Here is a 16,914-nt window from a genome sequence, read left to right on the forward strand (position 1 = left end):
CACCACTACTCTCGGTTTCCTTCCCCAATTGTGTATCCATGCTGCCGCTGTCCCTTTTATTCCATGGGCTTCAACTTTGCTGGCAAGCCTGTTATGTGGCACTTTATCAAACGCCTTTTGGATGTCCATGTACACCACGTCAACCGCATTGCTCTCATCAACCCTATTACTTCATCAAAAAGTTAGTTAAACACGATTTGCCTTTAACAAATCCGTGCTGGCTTTCCTTAATTAATCCACAATTGTCCAAGTGACTGTTAATTTTGTCCCTGAAAGCTTCCCCACTACTGAGGTTAAACTGACCGGCCTGTAATTACTGGGTTTATCCTTACACCCCTTTTTGAACAATGGTGTAACATTTGTAATTCTCCAGTCCTCTGGCACCACCCCCGTATCTAAGGAGGATTGGAAGATTAAGGCCAGTACCTCCGCGATTTCTACCTTAACCTCCCTCAGCATCCTAGGATGCATTCCATCCGGTCCTGGTGACTTATCGACTTTAAGTACAGCCAGCCTTTCCAATACCTCCTCTTTCAATTTTTATCCCATCCGGTATCTCAACTACTTCATCTTTCACTTTGGCAGTATTTCTTCCTTGGTGAAGACAGATGCAACGTACTCATTTAGTACCCCAGCCATCCCTGTCTCCATGTGTAGGTCTCCTTGTTGGTCCCTAATCGGCCCCACCCCCCCCACCCCTCCTCTTACTACCCGTTTACTATTTATATGCCTATAGAAGACTTTTGGATTCCCTTTGGATTCCCTAAAATAATCTTAAAATCTGAGCCAGGCCATTCAGGAGAGGAATTAGGAAACACGCCTTCACACAATGGGTGGTAGAATTGTGGAACTCTCTCCCACCAAAAGCAGATGATGCTAGCTCAATCAATAATTTTAAATCTGAGATCGATAGATTTTTGCTGGACAAGGTATCAAGGCTGGGTGGATGGGGTTAGGACACCATGACCTCACTGAATGGTGGAACAGGTTTGAGGGGCTGAATGGCCTACTCCTGTTTCTTTTACCCAGTACATAGACTTATTCAGCATCGCACATAGAGAGTAGACAAAGAGCTGACCTCCAGGTCTCCCCACAAATCGTTAGTGTGCGTGATTTACTCTTTTACATATGTATATAAAATCATAGCAGAATTGCTCCAAACTAGGATCAAATGCCAGCTTTCCTCACTTCCCTTGGATTGGGGGTGCATTTACTGAAATGAACATGAATGAAGCCACAATAAAATTCTGTAAATTGGAATTACAATGTGGTTTAGTGCCAATCCTGGCTGACTGGTACCAGTGAAGTGGTTGTGGGCAGCCCTGATCTAACAAGTGTTTGTAACATTTCTCAAAAGAGATTAAGTGGATAAAAAACAGCTCTAGCCACAGATTGCATGTTCTTCTCGTATCCACAAGTTAATCAGCCTGAAGACGTGGAACTCCTGACCTCATGGGTACAACTAAACACCACATTTTGCTGCAGGACATGAAAACTCAGGACTCTCCAATTACTGTGCAATTCTCGGGACTTGTGCTCATTCAGAGAATCTGCTCTTCCCAAAGCTCAGTGCCCCCACCACCCCCCCCCCCCAATCATTCTCTGACCCGTAAAGCTCCTAGCTCACCCCCATGATACTTTAAATCAGTCTGATTCTCTGCAGTGTCTATGTTCTTTGTGATGTGACCAGAGCTGAACACACTGTTCCTCATGAGGTCTGACCAGTGAATTGTGAACTTCTGGACTTGTCCTCTGGACCGACTAGTTATATTCTGTTAATTGCTTCAGTCCATTCTCCGTGTGATTCCACTGCCGCCTCTTCTAATTAACCAGTGTGTAGAGTCAGAATATGCCACGGACACCTACCCTTGGACAGTTTTTGCTCAGCCTGGGTCTTTCTGATCACCTGTATTAAACAGTGCTGCAGACAGGATTCTCACTGAAAAGCACCATTGCTTTTTTGCTTGTCACAAAACAGACATTTCCCAACTTTTCCAACCCTGACTTGCTTTAAACTGTTGGAGAGATCTCAGACCTGAAGCCTCTCTAATTGCAGCCCTTGGCCAGACTTTCCTGCGTCAACTTGACAAAGGTGTAATTTTCCAGCTGGTTAAGTTGAAGAAGAACCATTCATTACATGTGTACCGGCCTGGGCTCGGGGTGAACCACTGGGATGCAAAAGGATGAATCGGACAGACTGAGCCCACGAGGACATACAGCAACGACAGGTACTGTGCCAGCTGACCCAGATATCAACTGGGCCGACTCGCTCACTCTCCACTCCATCAATCTCAGGGGCCAGGGAGGCTCCACACAGTGACTGCGCAGTGAGTGCAGGCCGTTACAGCAGACCTATACAGCTTACAGCACAAGTAGCGCATCAAACCAGCGGATCTACTCACCTCTCTGCTCAGCTGGCGCCAGCAGTCAATCCATGAAGTGTACACAGCTGCATAGGGAGGGAGGCCACCAACCAGGCTGGGAAGAGAGTGTTAGACGTATTAGACAGTGATTCAACAACGAGCCCCATCAGTGGGTACAGCCTGTTGTTAGATAGCTCAGCACAGGAGGGGGCGACACATACACTCACGTGCACACACCCTCCAAGGCGGCCATGATCCTTTTCCTTTCTGATGCATTGCACAGCAGGCCTGTCACTTGTTGTGATTGACATTCTGATAGCCGTCACTCTTCAATCTCACTCCTTGCATCAATCCACTGTTGCTGGCACAGCCTCACAGGGCCAAGCACCCACAGACGATGCATTGGATGGGACACTCAATGGTACACTATGTACAACACCAAGCTTTCCGGACTGCAATCAACTTTTCCAATCCAATGGGGAGCAGCATTCCACACGCAGTATGGTGCTGAAGGAGTTTGATGGGACAGTGTAGCGGGAGCTTTACTCTGTATCTAACCCCGTGCTGTCCCTGCCCTGGGAGTGTTTGATGGGACAGTGTAGGGGGAGCTTTACTCTGTATCTAACCCGTGCTGTCCCTGCCCTGGGAGTGTTTGATGGGACAGTGGAGGGGGAGCTTTACTCTGTATCTCACCCGTGCTGTACCTGCCCCTGGGATGTCGAATGCTGACACTTTTACCCAGGACCAACATCCTTCACCTCGACGAACGATTAGACCAGACACAAACAAGTTGAATACAGATTGCAAGTCTGCTTCCACCCAGGTAAGCGGGTTTGAGCGGAGAGGTGAGACACGTCGGTGTCTCGTTTCCTGGAGCCCAGCCTCACTTTGTACTGGGGACGGAGAAAAGAACGAAGGGCCGACTCACCCACAGTTGTTGACTGCCATCAGATTGGAGACGAGCACAAAGGGGTAGGTCAGCATACTGGCCAGGAACTGAAAGGAAAGCAGCAGAAAGACAGCGTGAAGGAATGCCCGTCACCGAGGGAGATCACGGCAATAGACCAGCAACAAAAGCTCACACACCATTGAAACGTTCTGTATCTGCAACAGCAGTGCAAAGGCAACTGAGTCTGCAGGACACCAGCTCCCAGGCGCTCTCTGCTTTCAGGTTTAATTACTCAGGAGGCAACATGAACATCCAGGTCCCTGTTAATGGCTGTCTATTGCCAAGCGCTGATTCCAGCCCAACTCGGTGCCCTGATTTAGGATTGATCCCAAACCTCGGGACCCCCAAACCCGCAGGCTGCTGTTTGACCCCACCCCCTCCACCACCCTGCACCTTGTCTGTGGGGCCCACACCCGATTATTGACGCAGGAGGCGCTAAAGCCTGGATAAGGAGGCCCCTGCCTTGGAGCCGCTGACATCACTTCAGGACTCAGTCAAAACAATCGCCAACCTTTTCTCAAAAACAAATGTCGCAAAGGCTCAGAGAAGGAGCCTGGCCTTTCAAAGAGCCCTGGCTGGCAGCTCTGACCGGCTGCCTGTGACAGTGCTCCTTCTCCCTTACCCACACCTGGCAGGCCCCAGGGGGACAGAAGCTGCCCTATACATCAGTTAACCTTCGAGAGCAACGTTAAGTTTACATAACAAACAGGAGCAGGAGTCGGCCATTTGGCCCCTTGAGCCTGCTCCGCCATTCAATAAGATCATGGCTAATCTGATCATGGACTCAGCTCCACTTCCCCGCCCGCTCCCCATAACCTATTGTTCAAAAATCTGTCTATCTCCACCTTAAATATATTCAATGACCCAGCCTCCACAGCTCTCTGGGGCAGAGAATCCCAAAGATTTACAACCCTCTGAGAAGAAATTCCTCATCTCCGATTTAAATGGGCGACGCCTTATTCTGAAACTATGCCCCCAGTTCTAGATTCCCCCACGAGGGGAAACATCCTCTCTGCATCCACCTTGTCGAGCCCCCTCAGAATCTTATACATTTCAATAAGATCACCTCTTATTCTTCTAAACTCCAATGTGTATAGGCTCAATCTGATCAACCTTTCCTCATAAGACAATCCCCTCATCTCAGGAATCAACCCAGTGAACCTTCTCTCAACAGCCTCCAATGCAAGTATATCCCTCCTTAAATATGGGGACCAAAACCGTACGCAATACTCTAGGTGGGGTCTTACCAACGCCCCGTACAGTTTAACATATAGGGGCAGCTGCTGACAACGAGGACAGTTAGTTTCACCGTGTCTGAAGGCTGCGCAGTGGAGCAGCACTCATGCAGCGGCGATGAGATTGCTGCTGTAATTGGAAGGGAAGATAGCGGAAGCACAACGGCACTCACCCCAGTCACAGCCTGCGAGTAACTCCTCAGCTCCCCGATCTGTGAGCCCTGAAACAAGTCGAGAGTAAAACAGTCAGAAACAACAGGTCTACCAGCTGTTCACCGCTCAACATGAAGCTCCCCCATGGTCCAGCCTGAGGCCCCAGGGTCCAGCCCCACACACTTACACTTCTGCCCCACACCCGCCAGCTGGCACCGGCTGCTCAGTACGTTCCCGTTCCCCTGTTGGTTCCACGAAAACAGGCACTGCAAATGGGAGTTGCTGCTGTATTTCCTGTTTTGATGTCAGAGTTCCAGGACTTGCAGTTTTTTTTTTGCAGTCTATAATAATTTGGATCAGTCTGCGTTTCTCAGAAAGATAACCGCTAATTACAGAGTGAAATCATTGCGAAGTCCGAGAGTGCTGCAGGGTGTAATGTTGGGCGGCTGCAATTACTGGGGATGAGCTGGGACCTGCAACTGACCACAGACTGGTGCAGAAAGTGGAACCGACAGCATTACACAATGTAGCTGGAAACCAGTGTGTGAGAGGCAGCTCCACTAAATAACCCCCTCCCCCACACAATGCATCTCCCACAGCGGGCCTCGAATCAATTCTTCGGCTTCACTCCGTGCACCATCCCCTCCCCCAGTCGACTCCTTGCTGAGGTACAGTTCTATGCACCCCATTTCTCACCCACCCACCATCCCCCCCAAACCTCACCCATCCAAAGGTCAATTTATCACCCTGGCAGCAAATCCACCCCAGCGTGGTGAGCCATTGTCATGGCCAACCCACCCAAGGGTGATCGGGGAGCAGCCAGGGATATGGACAGGGCTCTGACCTGGAGGTGGGTAGGAAGCCATTAAACTCTCCAATCAGCATACGTACGACCAGGGTAAAAACTTAGCTTCTTCAAGTTATTTCACCACCCTTCCCGCCCGACGGAACTTCGCAGACCTCAGCTCGATGGAAGCAGCATCATAATTCAATGACCTACCTGGCTGGGGGGCTCCAATACGTAGGTGTTGATCAGATAAGCCAGCAAATTGCAAAGCCACAAGGAAATCATGTCACCCAGGAGCCGAGGAATCAGGCCACTGCAAAGAGACACACAGCACCGGTATTAGAGGGGTACACACATTCCCGTTCCCCCTCACCCGGCATGGCAATAGAGGGGTACACACCATCACCCCACCCACCCAGGGCGAGTCTGCTGTAATTGAGGGGAAGCATGTGAAAACAGGGTATGCTTGGGGGGGGGGGGGAAAGGGGTTGAGGGGAATGGCGGGGCGTGGGGGGGAGGGGAATGGCGGGGCGTGGGGGGGGAGGGGAATGGCGGGGCGTGGGGGGGGAGGGGAATGGCGGGGCGTGGGGGGGGAGGGGAATGGCGGGGCGTGGGGGGGGAGGGGAATGGCGGGACGTGGGGGGGGAGGGGAATGGCGGGACGTGAGGGGGGGGAGGGGAATGGCGGGGCGTGGGGGGGGGGGAGGGGAATGGCGGAGCGTGGGGGGGGGGGGGAGGGTAATGGCGGGGCGTGGGGGGGGGGGAGGGGAATGGCGGGGCGTGGGGGGGGAGGGGAATGGCGGGACGTGGGGGGGGGAGGGGAATGGCGGGACGTGAGGGGGGGGAGGGGAATGGCGGGGCGTGGGGGGGGGGGAGGGGAATGGCGGAGCGTGGGGGGGGGGGGAGGGTAATGGCGGGGCGTGGGGGGGGGGAGGGGAATGGCGGGGCGTGGGGGGGGAGGGGAATGGCGGGGCGTGGGGGAGGAGGGGAATGGCGGGCGTGGGGGGGAGGGGAATGGCGGGCGTGGGGAGGGAGGGGAATGGCGGGCGTGGGGGGGAGGGGAATGGCGGGCGTGGGGGGGGGGAGGGGAATGGCGGGGCGGGGCGGATGGGGAATGGCGGGGCGGTGGGAAGAATGGTGGGGCGGGGGGGGAGGGGAATGGCGGGGCGGGGGGGGAGGGGAATGGCGGGGCGGGGGGGGGAAAGGGAATGGCGGGGCGGGGGGAAGGGAATGGCGAGGCGGGGGGGGGAGGGGAATGGCGAGGCGTGGGGGGGGAGGGGAATGGCGGGCGTGGGGGGGGGGAGGGGAATGGCGGGGCGGGGCGGATGGGGAATGGCGGGGCGGTGGGAAGAATGGTGGGGCGGGGGGGAGGGGAATGGCGGGGCGGGGGGAGGGGAATGGCGGGGCGGGGGGGAGGGGAATGGCGGGGCGGGGGGGAGGGGAATGGCGGGGCGGGGGGGGAGGGGAATGGCGGGGCGGGGGGGGAGGGGAATGGCGGGGCGGGGGGGGGGGGGAGAGGGGAATGGTGGGGCGGGGGGGGAGGGGAATGGCGGGGCGGGGGGGGGGGAGGGGAATGGCGGGGCGGGGGGGGGGGAGGGGAATGGCGGGGCGGGGGGGGGGGAGAGGGGAATGGTGGGGCGGGGGGGGGAGGGGAATGGCGGGGCGGGGGGGGGGGAGGGGAATGGCGGGGCGGGGGGGGGAGGGGAATGGCGGGGCGGGGGGGGGGAGGGGAATGGCGGGGCGGGGGGGGAGGGGAATGGCGGGGCGGGGGGGAGAGGGGAATGGCGGGGCGGGGGGGAGAGGGGAATGGCGGGGCGGGGGGGGGGAGGGGAATGGCGGGGCGGGGGGGGGGAGGGGAATGGTGGGGCGGGGCGGGGGGGGGAGGGGAATGGCGGGGCGGGGGGGGGGAGGGGAATGGTGGGGCGGGGCGGGGGGGGAGGGGAATGGCGGGGCGGGGGGGGGGAGGGGAATGGCGGGGCGGGGGGGGGGGAGGGGAATGGCAGGGCGGGGGGGGAGGGGAATGGCGGGGCGGGGGGGGAGAGGGGAATGGCGGGGCGGGGGGGGGGAGGGGAATGGCGGGGCGGGGGGGGGGAGGGGAATGGCGGGGCGGGGGGGGGGAGGGGAATGGTGGGGCGGGGGGGGAGGGGGAGGGGAAGAGGGGAGCGCGTGGGGTGCGGGGGTCTGCAGGATATCTGGGTTTCTCCTGTGATGAGTCATCACACATTCCTGTCCAGGACACTTTAGACGTCACTCGTGGTGTGAAAATTTGTGCATTACATGTCGCCTGTAAACAGTGCAGCCACACTGTCTGCAGGCTCCTGTCACAGTCACTAAACTTACCCCCATAGATAAACCGCCGAGATCAGCAGCTATGCAACCCCCCTGCTCTATGGATACTGGGTGTCCATTACAGAAATCCCATGAGCACCCCCCCCCCCCACCCCCCGGCCCGAGGCCCCATCATAAATCGGTGGTGGCATTTGCAGGTACCAGCAGTATACCTCACGGTCTCATTCACAACACATACTCCACTCAATCTATACTTACGCAAAAAAGCCCAGAATCCCCTCTTCTTGATAGATTGTTACTACAGAATCGAATATCCCGCTGTCGAGTTATAGAAAAATGAAACAATTAATCTTCAGAAAGAATCAGGTGTCTGCATTCTGACCATGCCTACATAATACCTACAGCCTCACATTCAGGGTTTTAAAGCCATATTTGCTGACATCGATTTAACAGTTCATTCGTGCACCACTCCACAGACACACACTCGTGCACCACCACTTCACAGACACACACTCGTGCACCACCACTCCACAGACACACACTCGTGCACCACCACTTCACAGACACACACTCGTGCACCACTCCACAGACACACACTCGTGCACCACCACTCCACAGACACACACTCGTGCACCACCACTCCACAGACACACACTCGTGCACCACCACTCCACAGACACACACTCGTGCACCACCACTCCACAGACACACACTCGTGCACCACCACTCCACAGACACACACTCGTGCACCACTCCACAAACACACACTCGTGCACCACTCCACAAACACACACTCGTGCACCACTCCACAAACACACACTCGTGCACCACTCCACAAACACACACTCGTGCACCACTCCACAAACACACACTCGTGCACCACTCCACAAACACACACTCGTGCACCACTCCACAAACACACACTCGTGCACCACTCCACAAACACACACTCGTGCACCACTCCACAAACACACACTCGTGCACCACTCCACAAACACACACTCGTGCACCACTCCACAAACACACACTCGTGCACCACTCCACAAACACACACTCGTGCACCACTCCACACACACACTCGTGCACCACTCCACAAACACACACTCGTGCACCACTCCACACACACACACACACACGTGCACCACTCCACACACACTCGTGCACCACTCCACACACACTCGTGCACCACTCCACAAACACACTCGTGCACCACTCCACAAACACACTCGTGCACCACTCCACAAACACACACACACTCGTGCACCACTCCACATACACACACTCCTGCACCACTCCACACACGCACACACACACTCCTGCACCACTCCACACACACACTCGTGCACCACTCCACACACACACACACACACACACACACACACTCGTGCACCACTCCACACACACATACACACACACTCCTGCACCACTCCACACACACACACACACACACACACACACACACTCCTGCACCACTCCACACACACACACCCGTGCACCACTCCACACACACACACTCCTGCACTTCCGCTCATCATGCTCGAGTGTAATTTGGAGGTAAATCTCAAGAATCACTTGTGGACTATTTAGAGATATTTTACCAACACACACTAGAAAGCCCAGTGCCTGCTTCGGTCAGATACACACTGCCAGCAGGCTCCGTGGCTTGAATGGCACTTTCTCACCGAGTATGGGAGAAACGTTCCCCGTTCAGGGAGCTGGGAACTCCCTCCCACTGTCCGATACCAGCTGCTCCTAGGACGGGAGGTGGGGAGGGGATATTCCAGGCCGGCGGAATCTGTGCACTAACCTGTATTTGGTTTCTCGGCCAATGAACTGTACCATGCATCTCAAGGTGATCACTGCAAGAAAATGCAATCGATCAACTCTCACACACTTTACTGGTGGAATATAGCAATAGTGTTTAAAGGAAACGAGACGCACTTACCATGGAAGGGGTGAGTGACGATGGTGGCCGTGGAGCGAGCAATCATCTCCCGCATTGTCTAGTCACAAAGCAAATACTGGATGTTACAAAAGCATGTGACACCAGGACGACAGAGACTGCTGCATCTCATTACCCGGCAGACTGGGACAGCCCCATCCAACAAAATCAGGATGGTGAGAGACTTGGAGAGGAACGTGGAGGTGGTGGTGTTCCCATGCGCCTGCTGCCCTTGTCCTTCTCGGCGGTAGAGGTCGTGGGTTTGGGAGGTGCTGCCGAAGAAGCCTTGGCAAGTTGCTGCAGTGCATCTTGTAGATGGTACACACTGCAGCCACGGTGCGCCGGTGGTGGAGGGAGTGAATGTTGAAGGTGGTGGATGGGGGGCCGATCCTATTTGATGGATCTGTGTAGAGTGAACCTTACTCTGCATCAAACCAATGTTGTACCTGATTAACAGCACTGGGAGATGGGAGATCGCGTGTTAGAGAGGAGTTTTGGGCGGGGGGGGGGCGGTGTTGGGTTGGGTAGAGGAGGAATTTGGTGCTCCTGAAAATATGGAATGAATAGACGATGCGAGAGGGGGACAGTCCATGACACAGGATATACAGCACAGAAACAGGCCATTGGGCCCAACCAGTCCAAGCCGGGGTTTATGCTCCACTCGAGCCTCCTCCCGTTTTTCCTCATCAAACTCTATCGGCATAACCCTCTATTCCCGATTACTTCATATGCTTGTCCAGCCTCTCCTTAAATGCATCTATTCTATTCGCCTCAACCATTCCCTGTGGCAGCGAGTTCCACATTCTCACCACTCTCTGGGTAAACAAGTTGCTTCTTAATTCCCGATTGGATTTCTTGCTAAATATCTTATATTGATGTTATGCTCTTCCCCACAAGTGGAAACATTCTCTGTATCCGCTCTATCAAAGCCTCAATTTTAAAGACATCTATTAGGTCACCCCTCAGCCTTATTTTTTCCCCCAAGAGAAAAGAGACCCAGCCTGTTCATCCTTTCCTGATATGTATGCCCTCACATTTCTGATATCATCCTTGTAAATCCTCTCTGCACCCTCTCCAGTGCCTCTATATCCTTTCTGTAACATGGTGACCAGAACTGTACGCAGTGTGATCCAACCAATATTTAGCATAACTTCCCTACTTTTCAATTCTACACCTCTAGAAATAAACCCTAGTGCTTGCTTTGCTTTTTGTGGCCTTGCTAACCTGTGTCGCAACGTTTAGTGATGTGTGTATTTGTTCCTCTACCCCACCTAGACTCGCACCCTCCCAGTGATAAGTGACTTCCCTATTCTTCCTACCAAAATATCGCTCACATTTATCTGTTGAACATCATTTGCCAATTATATGCTAATTCTGCAAGTTTATTAATGTCCTCCTGTAATTTGTTGCAGTCCCCCTCAGTATTGACTATACCCCCCACTTTGGTGTCATCCGCAAATTTAGAAATTGTGTTTTTGATTCCAAAGTCTAAATTGTAAATATAAATTGTGAACAACAGTGGTCCCAGCACTGATCCTTGTGGAACACCACCATCCACCTTCTGCCACTGGGAATAGCTACCCTTTACCCCTACTCTCTGCTTTCTGTCTTGAAGCCAGCTAGCGATCCATTCTGCTACTTGTTCCCTGACTCCGCATTCTCTGACCTTGTTCATCAGTCTATTGTGGGGAACCTTATCGAAGGCCTTTTGAGAATCTGGATAAATTACATCTACTGCAATACCCTTGTCTACTCTCTCTGTTACCTCTTCAAAACATTCAATAGGGTTGGTCAAGCAACACTTTCCCATTTAAAGTCCATGCTGACTTGGTTATTATATTTTTGGTTTCTGGGGGTCAAGTTTCGGACCTCGCCTAGAACGGCGCAGCCCCGACATGGACGCCCGTTTTTCACGCCTAAAAGTGCGCCAAAAATGTACCTTGCAATTCTCGGGCTCCCTGCAGGTCCCTCGGAGCAGACATCAGCAGGGGGGCAGGGCCACAGAGTCGCGCCGATTCTGCAAGTGCAGGGGAGCGAGGCCAAGTCAAATGAGAGAACGTTGTGCCGGCAGCCCTGCGCATGCGCGTTGGAGCGCGCGTGCACGCGCAGTAGCCCATAAACATTGGCACTCGGCCATTTTTAAAGGAACTTGAAGAAAAGTGCTGATTTGTCTCGTGGACCCCTGGAAAGGCTTGGGATTGAATTTTGGTGATTTTCTGGTGTCTGAACAAGTGCTTTTAGCAGCATTGTTGAAGAAATCACCTGCTGAAATCAGTGAGTGCTGCTTTTCACTGCTAAACTTCCAGAACAGGTGCTGTATAGGTGCATGCAAAATAAAGACTGTTTGGAAAAATAAGAGTATCAATTCAATACAACAATGGAACAACATCCACCAAGAACAAAGAATTTCTTGCATGAGGAGGTGGAGATATTAGTCAACGTGATTGAACAGAGATGGCAGGAGCTAGATACCAGCAACAGAGGTCGCATAAAAGTGGCACCTAAAGAAATGAAGAAACGCTGGAACCAAGTTGCAGAAGATTACTGCGCAGTGGTGCATACCATGAGATCTGGAAGCCAGTGTAAAAAGAAATGGCACGACCTTGGTCAAGTAGTTAATGTAAGTAATATTTTCATTTTTTAATGTAATCGTAATTGTAATGTAACTATCTGTATGTCCCACCCTGCAGAAAGATGCATTCAGTAAAAAGCTATATTTTACTCTTTGCAGAAGAAATTGGCCCACAACAAAAGGGAAGCAACTCGAACAGGAGGAGGCCTGCCTAATCTGCATCCACTGACACCCTTGGAACAAAGGGTAGCTGCTATGATGAGTCGTACCTGGAGAAAAGCAATCAGTACAGCACGAGCTGGGCCCGCACGTGAGGAAGAGGGCAAGTCCTGAAAATGCATTGTGGCCCTTCAAATCAACCTGCTGCCTGGCCTGCTATGTATTCATGCCACCCATCCTGCCCCCTCCCTTGCTGTTAAACATTTGACTGTTCTGATGTATTTTACAAAATATGATGATGATGCCAACCCTGAGGATCCTGAAGATCCAGAGCAAGAACCAGTACAACCAGATGTGGACGATCCAGACTGGATGATGGCGGCGATGACTAAAATGTCTACAGGGGAGAGCTTCCAAATGAATATTGATAAGCCCACATTAACGGGCATCAGAGTTTCAACCCCTTGCATAGGTTCGGTTTCCACCTTCCATGGTTTTGATTCCGACGTTGCGGGTCCCAGTGGTGCAGGTGATATCATGGAGCAGTTTACACCCATTCACCCACCATCCCAGCCCACGGCTCGCACTCAAGTGCTGTCGTCTGGAACACAGAGCGCCCCACCGTCCGTGCCCGCGCCTCCCTGTGTAGTGGTGCCACGAGGCAGACCCAGGCAGAGAAGGAAATTGGAGACATGCTCTCCTGAGATGCAGCGGCAACAGATGCGGTTCAGGTTTTGGTATTGGGTATGGAGACCAATGAGCTTACCCGATCACTCATTGGTGGCGTCAGTGCAGTGGGTGAAGAGGTGACGGTCCTGACGGGAGAAATAGCAGTAATGACACGGGAACTTAGGGAGGGAATGTCCGAGGGAGTGCAATCGACGGCACAGGCCGTCAGGGAGGGCATGCAAGTGATGGCACAGTCCCTCATGGAGATAGCTGCTGCAATAAGGGCACACAGCCTAGCCAATCAAATGACACCGCCATGAAGAAGTGAACATTCACAGATATAAATGAGACATGGTTACAGCCTTTCTTTGCTGCTTTTGTTCTTGTTCTTGATGTAGCTGTAGTAGCGTTTTTCAAATTGAAATTGTTTTGTAACTTTACAACTTAAGTGATCTTAGGGTTTTTAAGTGATCTTATAGTGTAAATGCTCTCACATTTTGTATCTTATTTAATTTTGCATCTTATTTAATTTTGCACCTAAAAAGTGATTCTGAAGTCTAAGTGATCTTAAGAGTGTAAGATTTTTCACATTGAAATTGTTTTGTAACTTTACAAGTTTATAAGTGATCTTAAAGTTTTTAAGTGATCTTCAAGAGTCATATTAAAAAGTAAAGTTTGATGCAACAAATATTTTATTAAAACTGAATCATGTTCCATTAACACAACACAACGTAGGAACAACTGCAAAGAATAAACATGTCCATGCGCAACAGTGGTCGCAGAGCCCTCAGACATCAGTAATTGAAGCGTTCACGGTTGAGCTGCTGGCGCAGGGCTCGAGCAATCATTAAAGGAGCACGATGGCGGCCCTCCTCCGAACACGTGCTCCGGCATCAGGCACTTGCATGCTTTCCTGATCGTCGTCATCATCCTCATCCTGCTCTTTCAAAATACTATCATTTAGTCCCTCACGTGGGTCTTCTGGTTCCACTACCAGCTCCTGCTGCCTCATGATGGCTAAGTTATGCAGCATGCAGCACACAACAGTGAAGTGACCGACAATCTGAGGAGAGTATTGCAAGTGGCCTCCGGAATGGTCCAGGCATTGGAAACGCTGTTTCAATATGCCAATGGCCCTCTCAATGATGCTGCACGTCGTAATGTGCGCCATGTTGTATTGACGGTCAGCTTCTGTCCGTGTCATGCGTAGGGGCGTCACGAGCCAGGTGGTCAGGATGTACCCTTTGTCTCCCAGTAGCCAGCTCTGCCCTTCTGGCTGCTGCTCAAACATGTCAGATATAACGCTGTCGCGTAGGATGAACGCATTATGGGTACTGCCAGGGTATCTCGCATCGACTGACATGATGCGCTTGCTTGAGTGGAAACCTTTTCTATTCCTGTACTGCTCGGACTCCTCCACAGGTGCTCACAAGGCAATGTGGGTACAGTCAATTCAGCCCTGTACCTTTGGGAAGCCAGCAATCCTTAAGACGCCCATAGCCCTCTCATGGATTGCTTGGACGGTCATTGGGAACTTGATGAAGTCATTCCTCCGCACATACAGTGCAGCCGTGACCTGGTAAACGCAGGCATGTATTGCATGGTGAGAGATGGTACACACATCTCCAGTTGTAGATGAAACAATCCCGAGGCATAGAAGACAAGTGCAGCTGTTACCTTCACTTTAAGACAAGGCAGTTGGCGTTCTGCTGCTGGGCTGCAAATCTGCTCTCAGCGTATCACAGATCTCAACGACAACTTCTCTGTGGAAACGCAGCCTTTTGACACAATCAGCCTCGCTCATGTCCAGGTTTGAGCGCCTGACTCGATATTCCTGACGTGGGTAAGGTCTCCTGCCCATCAGCCTACGGGCTATGACGTTCCCAGTGCGGTGAGCTCTAATCAATTCTCTCCTATGCAGTGAATTGCTGGCGAACCATTGCATAATCCGTGGTGTTGACAATGCAGCACCTATTCGGCAATTACAAATTTAAGTTTCAAACTGGCTATCTGGCTGCCTCTCCCTGTCCCAATGGTCTCAGTTACCCGCGCAGCTCAAAGGCTGCTTGCTGTGTCTTCGGTTGCCATCGAGCCACTGCCGCCGCCCCTATCCCGTGGCTGAATGGCCTCAGTCTCCCTCGCAGCTCGAAGGCTGCTTGCTGCCGTTGTTGTTGGGTTGCCGTCGAGCCACTGACGCCGCCCCTGTTTCCCACATGGAAGGCCTGCCTGAAGCACCGCAGCTCGAAGGCTGCTGCTGCTTCACACAGGTAGGGATATTCAATATTTTGTATTTGCTTTGTTTATAATTTTTTTAATCAGGTTGTCTCTTTTTTTATATAAGACAGACTGTTGAATGCTTGTAGAATTTAATTACTCGCCCCCTCCTCCCCTACGCCTAATGTCTAAAGTGTAGGCAAGGTTTTTCTGAGCGTACAAAAATCTACACTTACTCCATTCTAAGTTAGTTTGGAGTAAGTTTTCACTGCCTAGACTTGCAAAACAGGCATAAGTGGCTGGACATGCCCCTTTTGAAAAAGAAAATCTGTTCCAAAATGATTCTATTCTAACTCATTAGAACTGCAGTAAACTAAATTGCAATTTCTAAATTACTCCATTCTAAACCAGTTGCTCCAAAAAAAATAGGAGCAACTCCAGCCGAAGCTTAACCCCTAGATGTTCTTCTATTTTCTCCTTTAATAAGGATTCATTATTTTCCCTACCACCGGTGTTAAGCTGACTGGTCTATAATTCCCTGGTCATGTCCTATCCCCCTTCTTAAATATAGGTATTACATTAGCTCGTCCTATAGCACTACACCTTTTTCTAATGAATTATTGAATATGTGCAGTAATGCCTCTGCTATTGCTGCCCTAGATTCTTTTAAAATGCATAGCTGCAATCCATCCAGACCAGGAGTTTTATCCTCGGAGTTTGATTAGTTTATTTAATATATCCCCTTTTTTATTTTAAATGTACTTATCACATTACAAATCTCATCATCCAGTGTTATGTTTACCTGTTATATCTCTCTGGTAAATATTGAAGCAAAATAATTATTTAATATTCCTGCCATCTCTCTATCATTAACTGTGGTATTCTCCAATCGATCCCTTAATGGCCCTATTCCTATCCCAACCTTCCTTTTTATTGATGTACCTGTAAAATATTTTACTATTTTGCTTTATGTTCCTTGATAATTTAACTTCATAGTTCCTCTTTGCCTTCCTAGCTGTTTTTTTGATTTCTCTCCTAATCTCTTCATATTCTCCCTTATCATGCACTCCCCTGCTATCTATGTACTTTAATGTATGCCTCTTTCCTTACCCTCAATTGTTCCCTTATGGCTTTATTCATCCATGGAGTACCATTAGTGTTTAGTTTGTTCTTTCCTTTTAGCAGAATATATTTTTCCTGCATCTGTTGAACACTGTTTTAAATGTTTCCCATTGCTGCTCTACATCGTGCTTTGCCAATATTGTTGTCCATTTTAGTTTCCCAAGTTCTATTCTCAGCCCCTCAAAATCAGCTTTTCTCCAATCTATTACCCTGGTTTTTGTCATACTTATGTCCATCTGAATTATCATCTTAAAGTGTATTATATTATGGTCACTATTGCCTCGATGTTCCCCTTCTTTTACTTCGCTTTTCTACTCCGGTTCATTCCCCATTACTAGATCCAATAGTGAATCCTGCCTTGTTGGGCTTTTTACATATTGGGTTAGAAAGGAGTCCTGCACACATTGTAGGAACTCCATTCCCTTATCCCCTTTACCTACCTCTTCTGGCCAATTAATATC

The 16,914-nt window shown here is 51.3% G+C and overlaps 1 protein-coding gene across 1 annotated transcript in view; it reads right to left on the reverse strand.

The window, feature by feature from the left end:
• mtch2 (mitochondrial carrier homolog 2) overlaps positions 1–16,914 on the reverse strand; it is a 55,967-nt gene that overhangs the window by 7,953 nt on the left and 31,100 nt on the right. The window contains exons 6-12 of the mRNA XM_070899290.1: positions 9,721–9,778; positions 9,583–9,634; positions 8,034–8,093; positions 5,701–5,800; positions 4,721–4,768; positions 3,292–3,359; positions 2,403–2,478 (exon numbers count right to left, since the gene is read on the reverse strand). Coding sequence (XP_070755391.1) covers positions 2,403–2,478; positions 3,292–3,359; positions 4,721–4,768; positions 5,701–5,800; positions 8,034–8,093; positions 9,583–9,634; positions 9,721–9,778 — 462 coding nt within the window. The remainder of the gene's footprint in view (positions 1–2,402; positions 2,479–3,291; positions 3,360–4,720; positions 4,769–5,700; positions 5,801–8,033; positions 8,094–9,582; positions 9,635–9,720; positions 9,779–16,914) is intronic.

The sequence above is a fragment of the Pristiophorus japonicus genome, chromosome 14 (assembly GCF_044704955.1).
Source record: "Pristiophorus japonicus isolate sPriJap1 chromosome 14, sPriJap1.hap1, whole genome shotgun sequence".
Classification (NCBI taxonomy): Eukaryota; Metazoa; Chordata; class Chondrichthyes; family Pristiophoridae; genus Pristiophorus; species Pristiophorus japonicus.